The sequence below is a fragment of the Ischnura elegans genome, chromosome X (genome assembly GCF_921293095.1).
Source record: "Ischnura elegans chromosome X, ioIscEleg1.1, whole genome shotgun sequence".
Taxonomy (NCBI): domain Eukaryota; kingdom Metazoa; phylum Arthropoda; class Insecta; order Odonata; family Coenagrionidae; genus Ischnura; species Ischnura elegans.
Genome location: NC_060259.1, coordinates 114,959,355 through 114,974,385, shown reverse-complemented (window position 1 = coordinate 114,974,385; position 15,031 = coordinate 114,959,355). Strand labels below are relative to the sequence as shown.

At 39.8% G+C, this 15,031-nt stretch overlaps 1 protein-coding gene across 11 annotated transcripts in view; it reads right to left on the bottom strand.

Annotated features, from left to right (window-relative positions):
• Positions 1-15,031, bottom strand: part of LOC124171709 (rho GTPase-activating protein 190) — a 647,547-nt gene that overhangs the window by 443,119 nt on the left and 189,397 nt on the right. For all 11 annotated transcript variants that reach the window (XM_046550979.1, XM_046550973.1, XM_046550982.1 and 8 more), the window contains one exon: positions 11,081-11,282. In XM_046550979.1, the coding sequence (XP_046406935.1) occupies positions 11,081-11,282 (202 nt within the window). The remainder of the gene's footprint in view (positions 1-11,080; positions 11,283-15,031) is intronic.

The following is a 15,031-nucleotide window of genomic DNA, read 5'->3' as shown; positions in this document are numbered from 1 at the left end:
AGATAACATTGCAGAAAACCTCATTATTTACTCGGTGATGAGGTAAAAACAAAATAAAACGTACAATGCACACCGGGGAATTCATGACACCCACTAGTCGGTGGCCGTATCGACACCTTTTTGCTGTCGGTACGGCTACCGACGAACTCCCGTGCTCTCGTCGGTGCCGCACCGACCGGGTTCGTCCAGAATCGCACGACTTCTTACCGGGAGTCGGTGTGACGTCGCACCCGACGAATCGGTGCCGCACCGATCGGTTTGGAGTTACAGAATACGGCCCCAGATCCACCAACTTTTTCCAATGCACACGTAGTTTATTGTATCATAAACACGATCATAACACGATAAACACCTTGCACGCTGATGAGATAGAACAGAATGACGTCACGTACCGAGGAGCCAATAGATGAGTGTTTTCGTCTGCTCAATATCGTTGCGAAAACAATGCATATTAAATATTAATTATTAAACAAACTAAGCAACAATTAATGCTGTTAATCGAAAGTAATGATATTTATGATACACTTTATCGAATAAACTACATTTCAATCGTATTCCTCCCGGGTGCACATACTCTATTGGAAACATTACAGAGTAGATGTGAGATCAATGACGCGCGTGCTCACCGGGAGAGGGCTGCGGTTTTTAGCAGGGGGACGAAGGACGTGGCATATGAGTGTGGTCAATACGTCTACCTGAGTGACCCGTGCACGAAGACAGGTGGAGCGAAAAAATTCCATTACCCGTGGAAAGGGCCCTACCTAGTGACGGAAGTGATTCCTCCGTGCAACGTGCGAATTCAACTCCCCTACAGATCTCTTTTGGTGCACAAAAATCGCTTAAAGTTGCACTTAGGTAATTTGCCAACTCCAGGTTTTCCCCCCTGTGGAGAACGTCATCGAGGAAGACTCGACAAAGCTTGGGATCACTTCTACTTAGTTTTCCTCTTCTTCCTCTACAGCCCCAGTAGATGTGTGCGCTTCGCACAGTTCTTCAATGGCTTCAGTGCCACTTGTAACCACATGATGATCTACTGCTACGTAGCTCTGAAAATCGTATTTCTGGGCTCTGCACATTTCTTCCCAGTCTTGACCAAAATCATCATCTGCAAGTTCATTATTATCAATCGGGTATCTGTGCCCAGCTTTACGGAAGCAATAGGGAAGTGCACTAATTTTTTTTTATTGCTGAATTTGAAAGTTTAGCCTAAAAAAGAAACATTAGTATAGTCACTTTTATTTTCTGCATCTGGGGTATGCACTTTAAAACGTTTTGAAAGTCGGAAAATTTCATGTTGCGCTGAAACACAGTGCCTCCATCTTGATTGAGATGTGACGTCACAAGGCAGTAGTCACCAGTGGAGTATCGCTGTATTCCGTCGCCTTCTTTAGCGCGGCGAGAGTTTCCGGGAATCGGTGGAGTTTGCTTCCTAAAAATGTCGTCTAGTACCGAAAACATGAATTCAAAATAGAATTATAAATGATTTTTTGTTCCAAATTTCATCTCGACGTCGAAACTAAAGCCTGGAGAAGATATTCATTCCCGTGCCTTAAGCACAAGCTATACGGAAAAAATGGTTCAAGGCTGCTCCTGACTCTTACCTATCGATGATATTCTGTTTTGAAGATCATTTGAAGGTATTGTAAGATCAAATTGATATTTATATTATAATAATTTACTTAATAGGTACCTCAGTCACATCAGAAAGTGTGTTGAGTCAAAATATAGCATCTTCCGCGTAGACCTACGTAATTTATAAACTGAAAGTAGTTTGGTTAAAGAATTATGGCGCGACTGTTTTTTTACACGACCGGGCCAAATGCGTACTTTGCCCATGATATGTGCATATATGATAACAAACGATTTTTGTTAAAGTTAATCTTTATTTGTTGAAATTAGTACATTTATAGGTGATACAGATATAAAGGTACACGGCAGGTCGCGCGGCGTAATTTGTACTCCACTGGTGACGGGTTCATCTTGCTGATCTAAAAAATTAGCTACAATACCTCGAACTTTGAAAACTCGCAATATAGGCAGTCAAAGTACATTGTAAGAATACACGAGACCATTATAGCCCAGAATGTACGTACAATGTCGAAATCCTTGGTTTTCAAAGATTGACATATTTTATACGCCAGCGCGCCCGGTCCAGGGTTATCAACTTTTATTTCATCCTATTTGTTAGTTGAAATTATATTTCAGAATGGTTCTTTTAGCACTGCTACTGAGGTAAACTGGTAGGTACTGAGGTATGTACTGAGTAAGTAAACTCCCTTTGGAGTAATGTGAATTACAAGTGTTCGAGATATATGGCATTTTATATTCGCTTTGTGTTCTTATTAATTATGCCTGTACGCATATTGTTGCTTGCCGCGAGCCTTTAATGGTATGTGCTCTTGCAAGAGTGGTTTTCATTTTTAATGTGGAAGTTGGTCAGTATAAGCAAAGAAAAAATTAACATTTTAGCGCACACCAACCCTTGTAGTCATCGTATCTCGGCGTTTGTAATGACACTGCTAAAATACCTAAACGCCATAATGACGATAAAAAAATTGTCTCATGTCAATGATTGCTGCAATTATAATTATTGATAAATTAGACGCCGTATGATCACAATGAAGGCAACAAAAAATAATGCCATGATGTAGACTTGAACCACGGTCCTTCGGGTAACATCTTACCTTTGACTCGTGCACGCTACCACTACCCCAACCGACCCATTCGAAATACGTGGATATTTTAAATTTATATATATAATTTGTAAAAAGTAACGCATGAAAATTAATTAATTACAGCCTAACTAACGCCCTGATTGAAAAAGATGCAGCAAGGTACGCGGTCTCCCCTTGTTAGCCTTAACATCTCGCATTTCTATGGAGCGTTGAACCTGTCCTCCTTATTCAAAAATTCAGTAACCATAAATACATCAAAGTTTGGTATACCATTTATAAATCGTTGGAATTTTCCTTCTCCCAACCAAGATTATCTTTTCTTGAACCCATCATGGACAGCGAACCATTGCAACAACCAGCCAGCTCGGAAATAAGGCTAACATCCCATGATTCTAGTAGCGAAGGGCGAACGTTCCGGCCGGCGTGAATACATACGCAACGAATAAGTCTTGCAGCAAACGTCTGAAATAGGTTTATAAGTTTGACTCGGTTCTTACAAAAAAAGTTTTGGCATGATAAACGGCATTGTGCCAAAATATACCCAGCGAAAAATAAATGCCATCATGCATTTATTAAAGATTCAATGTGCTATTCGTACTACTCTTTCCAAACTTGAAGTTGACACCTAAATGAATATTAATATATTACGCAATGATGAAGTCGTTTACTCAAAAGAGAAGCAGCCGCGTATATAATCTGAAGATATTTTATGACAGCAAAAAACGGATACCCTCAAATTCTGTAATTTTTCTATGCAATAATAGTGGTAGAACTAAACGGTGTAGAAGCTGCCTTCTGCTACTGCCTTGTGACGTCACGGCCAATATTCAACATGGACACCCGTTTTCGCGGCCTTTGAATTTTTCCATATTTCAGACGGTCATCTCGAATCAAGTATTCACTATTAGGATTTAAACTGTGGTTTTACGACATTATGTTATTCTGAACTCTAATTTAAAAAATGTGTTTGGTGCATTTGAAACACTAGTGCACTTCCCTATTCTGAATTGTGTTCTGGCTCACTTGTTTCCATGCTGCCATAATATAGTGGAGTGCTTCAAGTACATTTAGTTTTTTCTTCATTGCCTTTCCTGACTCCATAAGGCAAATGGATTTTTGTACGAGGCGTTGTCTATAGTACGCTTTTAAACTGCGTATAATCCCCAAGTCAAGTGGCTGGAGCGTACTTGTACAGTTTGCTGGGAACCGTACCACTTTAATATTCCTCAAAAAAGACGTGACTTTGGGGTGTGCCGCACAGTTATCCACAAAGAGGATAATTTTTCTATTTTGCCCCCCCATTTGCGCGTCTAATGCATGGAGGAACGAAATAAAAATTTCTGTTGTCATCCATGATTTACTGTTTGCGTAATATTTTGTCGGCAATTTACTTACATTTTTGAAGCACCTCGGTTTTGGCGATTTCCCTATAACAATCGGCACTTGCTTGTCGCTGCCATCACTATTCACGCAAAGCAAAACCGTTTGCCTGTCTTTGGATAATTTACCTCCATTGCAGCTTTCTCCTTTATAGGCCAATGTTCTATCAGGAAGCACATTGAAAAACAGACCAGTCTCATCCGCATTATACACATCTCGTGGATAGTAGCCCTCCAGAATTGATGGCAGACTTTCCAGCCAGTCATCCGTGCTTTCAGCATTTACTTCTGCACCCTCTCCCGCCAGCTTCTTGAATACAAGACCATGTCGATTTTTGAATCGACTTATCCAGCCAGTGGAAGCCTTAAAATTTTCGACGTTCAATTGGGTGGCAACAATCTTTGCTTTTTCCTTTAATATCACTCCATCAACGGGAATATTAGACTCCCGTGCCTGCTGGAACCAATGGAAGAGCACCGTTTCCAATTCGGCAAATGTAGACTCCTTGCCAGTCTTTCTCTTCTTGGATGCGCTTCCACATCTGTCTATTTGCTCTCGAATCTCACTCTTCTTGGCTATTATAGAGTTCAATGTACTTGCTGGCAACCAGAGACGTTATGCAATGTCAACTCGCTTTTCCCTCAGATTTTTTTCCACTTCTTCAACTATTTTGAGACGATCTTTCAAAGTTCTCTTTTGCTTCATCGGGACGGCCATGGTCAGAAGATGAATAAAAATTGAACTAATAAAAATGACACCAGGCTTCACAAAGCCTCAAAGAAAACACTGGCTTTAATTCAGCGAACACAGGAAAATACGGAACCACTCGTACGGGGTGAAGTTCGGAACTGACGCAGAGCCGATTGTCGAGGGTGAAGCGCGACCAAAGTGTGTAACAAAATATCCTGAGATATCCCTTTGTTTGTGAATCTGACAAGAGAGATTTATAGCAAGTCATAGTTTGTTATCTGATATTGTTTCCGGAAAAAAAAGTTGGATCAACGGCCGAGAAGCTCAAATGCGAGGGTATCGAGTTTCGTCTGCCTCATCTTTTACCAGTCATTTGTTACTCACCTTTGGGGCCAATAGGTGACTCAGACAGCAATTGGCTTCCAAAAATGTGAGCTTTGAAGATGAAAAAGGTCAGGGGGAGAGACAGGAGGAGGGGTGAAATACTTTTCTATCATTCTCGGGTAACTTGATATTTCCTTTCGAAGCTAATGAGTTATGGTCTTCGTAACACGAAGCCGTCGCGAAACGTGACCCGGGTCGTTAAATGCCTCTTGGTTGGTTTCAGAGAGGAAGAAAGAGTCAGAGGGGGTGGGGGACAAGGGCTGACGGGAGAACCGTGCAACGTAGACGATCCCCAGGCCCTGAGCTGCTCCGGAGGGCCCTATGGTGCTTCCATCTCTTGGGGAAGATTAATACTATGTGCCGGTCGAATCCGCGAATGCCACATTCATTTCATTTTTGTCAAACGATGAATGCGGGAAAAAAATACAACAGGACCATGATCTTCGAACGACAAATTCCGGAAAACGATACTTCGGGGAACGATAGATGCGGGAAAAAATTACATTTTCTTTCATCATCATCATCATCATTGGTCAACAATCCTAGGATTGGTTTGACGCAACTCTCCACTCTATTCTCCTTTCAGCTAATCTTTTCACACCTACGTATTTCTTCTCTTTCACATCTCTCTTCACTTGTTCCATATATTTTGTTCGAGGTCTTCCTTTTCCATTCTTACCTTCCACTTGTCCTTCGACGATTGTCTTCATCAGGCCATCATGTCTCAGGATGTGGCCTATAAGGTTGTTCCGTCTTCTTATTAAGGTTTTCATGAGGCTTCTCTTCTCTCCTACTCTTCTTAGGACTTCTTTGTTACTAACTCTGTCGATCCATTTTCTTTATGGGACTTTTTTGGGACCAGGGACGGCGAACGATGGATGTGGGAAAACGATGAATGCGGGAACGATAAATCGGGGTTCCACTGTACTTACGTGAAATATATTCAACTAACATAATCAATTTATAATAAAATGTAACAATATATGTCAGCTAGCTTGCTTGAAAATCACACTTGGATGTGAAAAGCAATGGATACTTAAGTTACGGCTAGAAATATTTTTTTATTATCACCGATGAAAAGAAGCAATAAAACAGAACATGATGAAAAAAATTCTGCGGGAGAGCCGAAACCTGCGTCAATTGTAACGTCATGTATTTTTTTCGTGTTACTTTCATGCGCTCAATTTTTTCTTATCTGAAATATCAACAATCTGAATCACCGAAGAAGAAAATCAAAATTAGAGTATAATACCCTGCATAATACAACACACGAAATCAGCGAGATATTTATCTTGGAAAACATAGGAACCTTTTTATCATTGCGAGATATCCTCCAGTAGTAATAGTTCGTCCTCAATGCTGAAATCTCACGCTATAGGTAAAATAGACCTTGGTTCCTCGCTTCCGTAGCACAAGCACTGATATCCTTTGACACTTACTAGTAAAAGTTGACTAATTTGCTTAGTAAAATCGTGAAAGGAATGTTTTTCAATCAATTGGGAAGAAGCATTTGTGGAAAACTCCGTGATAGCCACCTCGTAGAAATCACCTGTATCGAAGATAAGCGATCCTCAAAATGGCAAAAACCCTTCATATAACGAGGCAATAAAGCAATTAGCGGCATTTCTACAGACTGACAGCTATGCTTTTAGCAGAAAACTTTTTAAACGCAAGATAAAAATCGTAAGACTGAGGTAGGGTTCACGGTCACATTAGGGGTTACCGCGATAGGCAGGGTAGAGCCCGCCGCCACTCTTGAGCCCTTTCCAATGTTTGAGCTGATGGGAGCTATGAAAGACCTAGGAGAATGTGGTTAGCAAACTGTGGGTGCATTGCGGTAAGATATGGGTTCTCCAAGAACAAGAAACTATTTCCTTGCAGCCGCGCGCTTTCCGAGATAAGCTTCTTGCCTTGCCAGCGCAATCGTTGAGTCTGTAACATATATCTCATGAAAAAAATCATAATTTGCACATTAAAAAATCAAAAAATAACACTTATATGGAATTTATAATCTATGCAGAAGTTGATTATTTTTTGTTATGCGGTGCATAATCTTATGCGTTGCAATGTGAAAAAACATGAAGTTTTTCTCTAACTCTATGTTATCAAGACGTGAAAAATAAAACATTTTAATCGTTTCATAAAAAATAATAGAAACTGTAAGAATGTCAATGGCTGATAATAATAAATTAAATCATGAATTCAGACGTTTGCGACCCTTAAGAAGACACTAGAGAACGAGTTGCGGGTTGCGTCACGGCAAGCAATTGAGCGTACTAACCAGGAAAGCGCAATTTTTTCAAACGTACTAACCAAATTCTTTTACCTGTATTTTGTTCGGATGGTACCGGGACCGAGGGAAATCGCCGTACTAAGGAGGAAAACGTACTAAGGAGGAACGTACTAACCAAGTTCCACTGTATAAGAAAACATTATTGAGATCATTTTATGTAGAGATGTGCGAATAGTATCCGCGAATACTCAAATACCTCGAATAATAGAAAGTATTCGATATTCAAGGTCTCGAATAGTTATGCGAAAAGTACCGCCTCGAATACCTCGAATACTTTGAATTTCTAGTCTTACACTGTCGCTAGCAGTTCGTTGGTAGTTGACTCGGAGAAATGTACAGAACTCAAGTCTTTTAGTGCATGCAGCGCCATTATAGGCAAGTTGACTAACTACATCAAATTCGCGGGTCAGAGCGGTGAAAAGAGTTCGACGTGGGGAACCTAAATTGATCCGGGTGAAAAAATCCGAAAATCCCCTGTTTCCCCCACCAGGAAACTCCAGTGCCGTGGGATAGTAACATCGGCGCATTTCCCACAATCTGCTATCCCCCTCCATTCAGAACTCGCCTCACCCACTCTGACGCTTTCATATTCTCCGAAATCAAACAAAAGGTCTTCGCTCGGGCAGGGGTCGTATTACGAAGACCTTAGCTTCGAAAAATATACCAAGTTACACGAGAACAATAAAGACGTGTCTCGCGCCCCCCTTTTCTAACCCACTGACCTTTTTCTGCCTACCTGCTTCGAAGTTCCCCATTTCTGGAGCTCAACTGCTGCATGAGTACCGTGGGATAGTGACATTAGCGCATTTCCTAAGATCCTCTATCCCCCTCTGAGGCTTTCCACTTCTCCGAAATAAAAAAGGTCCCAGCTTGCGCAGGGATCATATTACGAAGACCTTAGCTTCGAAAAAAATATCAAGTTACACGAGAACAAAAGAAATATGTTTCGCGCCCCTCCCCTTTTCTCACCCACTGACCTTTTCCTGCCTACCTGCTTCTAAGTTTCCAGTTTCTGGAGGTCAACTGCTGCATGAATCACCTATTAGCCCAAAAGGTGTCTAACAATGACTTTCGGCAATTGATATTACACCTTTGTTGGATTGAAATATTAGTAATGTGCGCGTAATTTAAAAAAGAACAAGACCAAACGCGACGCATTTCTGACTTTATTTAAGCATTTTATGCGAGGAAATAAATGTCAAAATAGGACGGAGGCTTGGCATTCTGGCGAGACTCGATATGAGCAGCAGAGCTTCTCGGAAGTTGATGTGGTATTTTTTTCCGAAAACAAATATCAAGTTACAATTTATGAGTGGTGCCATAAATCTTTATTGTTACAGTCACAGACAAAGGGATATTTTCTCAGGATATTTGGTTTCTCCTTGATAGCAATTCCAATTCATCTTCTTATCTCGTGAGAACTCCCAAAGATGGACTGAAAATAATTGAAGAAAATCCGGTGGAGAAGAGCTTGTATTTTACAAAATGCCTCAGATTGTCAGCTCACTGAGTCAAACATTCCAGCATTCATCGTTTAGTATTAGAGGTATTCCAAATTCGAGGTATTTGAATATTCGAGCAATGATTTAATATTCGAATTCGATAGTCGAGTTCGAGAAATCTGCTATTCGACCCATCTCTAATTTTATGCTAATTTGACAGAAGTCTCTTGTTTGTTGCATGTCTTCCTTTCCCAAGGCTTCTATTCTTTTTGATGGTGTCGTTTCCCTTGGGGCTTGCTAGACACTTCCATTGCACCACAAAAAGAAAAATGCAGAATGAAAGAACGACAATGCGTCCTCAAAATCAAGCAGCTAATAAAACGTGCGACCGACCGGCTGCCGGTGTTGCTTTTGAGGGGAGGGCCTGCGCGCTGTGGAGGGGAGGGCCAAGAGGGGAGGCAAAGGAGTGAAGGATGACTCCCGGAAGAAGGAGAGGTGTTTATGATGACTCGACACGAATGTGCATTATCGAAAAACTGGCTGCAAGGTCTCACAATTTCCCAAATTGTAGCTTTGATTTATGACGTGTGGCATACGTGTAGCCTTTGCTTGTAGTTGAAGGATTATATTATGCTTTGGTCGGTTGGATTTTCTTTACGTGATTTTGCGCCATGGTGATGGGCATTGAAAAAAATCTATATTCGTGAAATTAAGCATCAAATATCTCCCGTAGGAAACCTGGTAAAAAACCCATCTTTGTCTCAAGGCATAGATTTAGCCTTTATAAATATTCTGAGTCAAGAAACCACTATGTACCTATAACGAGCGAAGCACATACTGGCTAATAGAAAGGGTCTGCATCGCCTTCCGCGACCGTGCTAGGGCGCCCCCTTAAGAAGGGTCTCGCTGAACCTTTCTTGACCCCTCCTCGCAGGGACTTCGCATTGTCTTGGACTCCGAGAGTAGTTGTGCTCCCTCCTTTCCGGGTTTACGACCATACCTGCTGCATTGGTTCGCGGTCAACTTATGTATTGCTTATATGTATTTAGCAAATGGATAATTGTTGCTTTCATGTAAATTGCAGACAATGAATTGAATTCCTCATTTTTATCTGAGCATTGTCAAATTTTAAAAGAAGTTCTAAGGCCATTATTAATGCGTTTAATGCAGCAACAATTTCCATGTTGATGTTTATACATAACTCGAGATACAAGTTAATATTTGTCGTAGAATTTCGTTTAAAAATTGTAAACGCTGCTCAAAAGACAAATAATTCAATTCTTAGTTTATTTTTCTTGAGAAATGAACAAATATTTATTTCAAAACCTGACTGGATAAACAATTGAATGACCGCTGTCCCTTACCACTAAGAGAGGTTATAAAGGACGAGGGGTCCAGGTACCTGCTCCCGGATTCAGAGGGTAAATCCTAAACCCCGTTGGGTCCCGAAACAAAGACGTCGTAAACCCGCGACCATCCTAAAAGGGGGAGAGCTAGAAAACGTATATATACGGCTTTCGTTCTCCTGGCTAGCAAAATCTCACACATAAATACACGGCCGTCGTCTCCTGGGTCAGGAAATGTCCACACACACATATATATAGGTGTATAGAAGAGAAAAGGTTAAGCAATTTGCATCCCCTCTGCAAACATGGACTGAGAAAGATTTCTTTCCTGCTGCAGCACTGTGTTAACAGATAAGAGAACAAATGTAAAATATGACAACTTGATCACAATAGCAATATTTCATTTGAAATTACAGACACTAAAAAGTAATTTCTCTCTATGTAAGCTAGATACATGGATTCGCGAAGGATAAAATATGTAAAATAGGTGAATTTAGTCAATAATCCATTTATATTATTGCTTAAATTATTCCCAGTCAATAATATCCTAAATTTAGGGCAATGGGTGGGCCACTGGAAGGATGGCTCTCAATCAACATCAATTATTTTACCGTTAGAATAACACCGATTTCAGGGATAAATAACATCGCTTTTGGAAAGAAATAACGCCACTTTTGGTATAAAATAACCCCACCTTTTGCATGTCCCTACTCATTACATGTGATTTTTTTGCTAATTCAGGTAAAAATCATGAACAAGGCAAAATTTCATTTTTAAAAACCAATTTTGCAGTACTTCATGTTATTTCACGTCATTTTGTGATATAGCATCTCGCAAATTTATAAAATACATCCAATAAAAAGCTCTCACCTGTCAGCCAGGCTCTGTCCCTCCTCACGCAAGTGAGCTGCTTCCTTTTCCTCCACTGAAGCATCCGCCACAAATAAAATGACAAGGGGTAAACCTTGAAATGGCAACCTATCTTCTTGCTCTAAATTCGACAGTAACGTCTTCTCAAGGCTTTCTCTGACATACTCAAAGGATTCTGGATTAGAGTATACACAAAAACAACCTGCAAAACAATTATGTTTATTAAATTGTAGATAATAGAAAATTATGTTTATTATTCCCTAAAACCATTATGAGAGCAATAAATCAAATATAATAAATATTTTCCAGAAAAATAACTACATTTTGGCAGGTCTATAGACAGACAAAGTTATTGAAATATGTGACGTATGTGACAGCTATGATGTGTGCCTCCAATTACATCAGTTCTAACATCTTCCGCCAACTTAGGGTACACTTTTTCACAACTTAGGGTACTGGATTCACACACAAAAACGAAAGCTAAAAGGAAATTGTAAGCTGCTTTGGAAAATTCAAATTTGGAATCGGAGGAAGAAACCCCTATTAGAAAGAAGCAAAAGCCAGAGACGTTCCAATGTCCAGGAAGAATCCCCAGAAGACACCCTACCATCACCTCCTGCTCCACCTGTAGGCTGTCAGTTGAAAATTCACAATTAACTCTTGTTATACTGTAAAATATAATATTTTATTCATTTATCATGAATTTCCCCACTGGATCCAATTTGAATATGAATGTCTAGAAAATATCTTCTCAAGATATCTCATAGATATCAGAAAAGCAGACATTCAGATATCTACAAAATATCTAGAAGATTTCTAAAAGATATTACAAGATACAGTAAAACCTCTTTACATCGTAATGAAGGGGACCAAAATTTGGGCAATTTGATGTATGGAGGTTCAATATAGAGAGGTTTTAGTCGAAGGCACTATTTTTTCATATCCTTGGGAAATGAAAGGTGCTACTGTCTTTTAAGCCATTATATTAATATATTTAAACATATAGGTATGCATAAGTGAACATATATTTACAATTTAATGATTACACACAGGTAACAGTAAATTTTTCAAGAGGCCTTTTTAGAAAAGAAATTAGTTAATGGGTTTGCTTAAAATTTTTTTCAAACTCTTTCAAAATAATGTTTTCAAATCCACAAGCACTTTTTAATGTCATTATCACTATAAATAAATCACTAGCTGTTTTCGTTAATGCCTTTTGACCTAAGAAATAATTCCCAGGTCTAAGGGCTGTAATTTACTAATAGTGTTTGGAGGAAAGAACAATAGTTTTATATTTCTAAACATAATTTCTTCATCCTCGTATTAAACTGCCTGAGTTTTTTTTATTTGTGCAGCCTAGATATACAGTTTCTTCTGTTTTTCCTCGGTTGTTTAAAATAGATGTGAGGGTTAATGATGGTATTCCAAAGGTCACTGCCTTCTGCCTGTCCTCGTTGATGGCCAGGAAAATTGCTAATTATGGGGTAATGTCAAGCAGTCGCCTTCTTTTATTTCTCGAATCCATCATCAGCCTATGATTAATTAAGTAGTTTTCATATTTTATTGCAAATAATTGAAAATACTACTTATTATATCTTTTAGAATTGATTTATCATTCTTATAACATATGACTTGTTTAAGATAAAAAAAAATAAATAAACGCGTGACTACTGCAAAAAATAGACAAAAAATTGAGCGTAATTTTGAAAATTTTGTTGAATTCCCTCTCTCCAAAATACAATGCACGTAGCGTTCCAAAGAAAAACTCTGTCGAGGGCACACAGAAACGATAGGTCTACGAAAGGACGTGATTTCCCGGTGAGAATGCTGGGCGAACTACTTCAGAATGCGGCGGTGACGGTAAAAAATGTCATTGCCCTACCGCATATCAGCTAATTAGCTGTCTCCTTCACCTAACACTGTCGCGCATGGATTGATGTTCGTTCAGTATTGCTAGAAATTGACGTCCCGGACTCCCTATGGAAGAGTCAGATTTCGCGGCATAAATACGCAGGCAAGACATATGACTGTCGCTAAGCGCAATAAATTTTAACACTAGAACCGCTGACTTTTTCGTATACCTAGAACCGCGGAGGGGGTCATTTTGACTCCTCGTCTTTTCTTGCCATATTTTTAGTATTTTGGGTTTCTTTTGGACACTACACTATGTGAAATGAATTATCTGAGATTTACAATGAAATTTGAATGATATATGGGCGGTATAAGCGCTAGATAGGCTACACGCCTTGCACAAATAATGCGTTTTTCACATTTTTACTGTATGTTCGGCTGAGGATGGGGGAAAAATGTAAACTTTTTTTAAGAAAAAGAAACCCTTTTATTGGTGCAGAGAAGCATACAGTAATGAAGAATGTAGAATAAATTCGTTTCGTTGGGTAAAAAGAGAAAAACTGAACAAGGTTAGAGTAGAAAAGGTAAGTAAACCACATTGATTACTTTGGTTTTTTTGTACAATTTTCACATAGCGAAACTAATTTCTATCTTTTGGCTTAGAGGATAGACATATTGCTTGCATTGTCGAAGTACATGGACCGCAGACAACTTTCTTACATTCCATACAGAGATAGGATGACTTGTTCTTGCTTTTCGCAGAGCATACCTCAAGTAACTGACATTTGCGTTGATTCTCCAGCTTCGAAGTTTCAGGTCCAAATCCAAATTTGCTTGTAAATTGGGTCTAGCCCTTACAATTTTATTTGTCACCGAAAGCTCCTCTGACAGCTTTCTGAGAAACTCGTGACGTGAAATCTTTTCCCCCGTGCATTCTGAGAAGAGAATGTAAGCATTGATAGCAGCAATATCCAATACGTTGTAAAAAACATGTACTGGCCAGCGTCGCGTGGCAGCACGAACAGAGTAAAGCCTAGCCATTTGATCAACAGAGTCAACACCAGATTTTTTTTTAATATAAACCTCAATAGTTTCAGGAAGTCTTTTCTCAGTTTCCCTCACTGTGATATTGGGATACATAGTGCTTAGTACAATCACATTTTTCTCCCTTTTACCCTGATAAACTGTGAGAGACGTCATTGTTTTTCAAAAATACTGTGGACTACCGATGTCCTTTGGCTGCTTTTACCCCATGAGGTATTTCCCTTCTCTTCCTATTTACAGTACCCACTAAGCTTGTTTGTTGGGCTTTTAGAGCCCTTGCAAATTTCACAGTAGTAAAATAATTATCAGTAGTGATATTTCTTCCTTTTTTCGTGCATGATTCAGACAACTTCAGAACGACATGCTCACCTATGTTTACATCTGGTGCCCGCTCGTCTGATTTATCTAGGTAAGGCATGGCATTACACATAAATTTAGTTTTAGCATCGCAGAGCATCCAGAATTTTATGCCGAATTAGTCAGGCTTGTTGGGCATATATTGTGTAAAAGGGCATCTTGCCTTTGACGGAAAAGCTGCTCGTCAACCGTGAGTTCAGGCCCTGGTTTGTACAAAGAGTTGCAGTTCATGATAAAAGAGTCCCAAAGGTGAGAGCAAAGTGCAAATTTGTCAGTATGCAGCCGTTGACTTCTTTCCGTTCTCAAATCAAACCTCAAGTACCGCAATATTTCGCGGAAACGATCGCGACTCATTGTTTGTGAGAAGAAGGGTGGGTCCCATTCTTTGGACCACAAAAAGTCAAGCTCCAAGTTCCTTGCTCCGTACCAACCACGTGCATACAATACTGCAATGAAAGCTTCCAGTTCATCCATAGATACCGGCCAGTCCTTGTCCCCACTTTCTTCACGACGTGCTCGTTCTGTGAAAACCAATACGAGGCGCACTCCCCCTCACCCCCTCGACTCATCCGACTTCTCGCTTCACGCAATATAGCACTGCCGCGCAAACTGATGAATTCGGGTGAATTGCGAAGTAATACATTGTTATTCATGTAATAGAGATGGCAACTACAATGACGCCACACTGGTAGGGGAGAC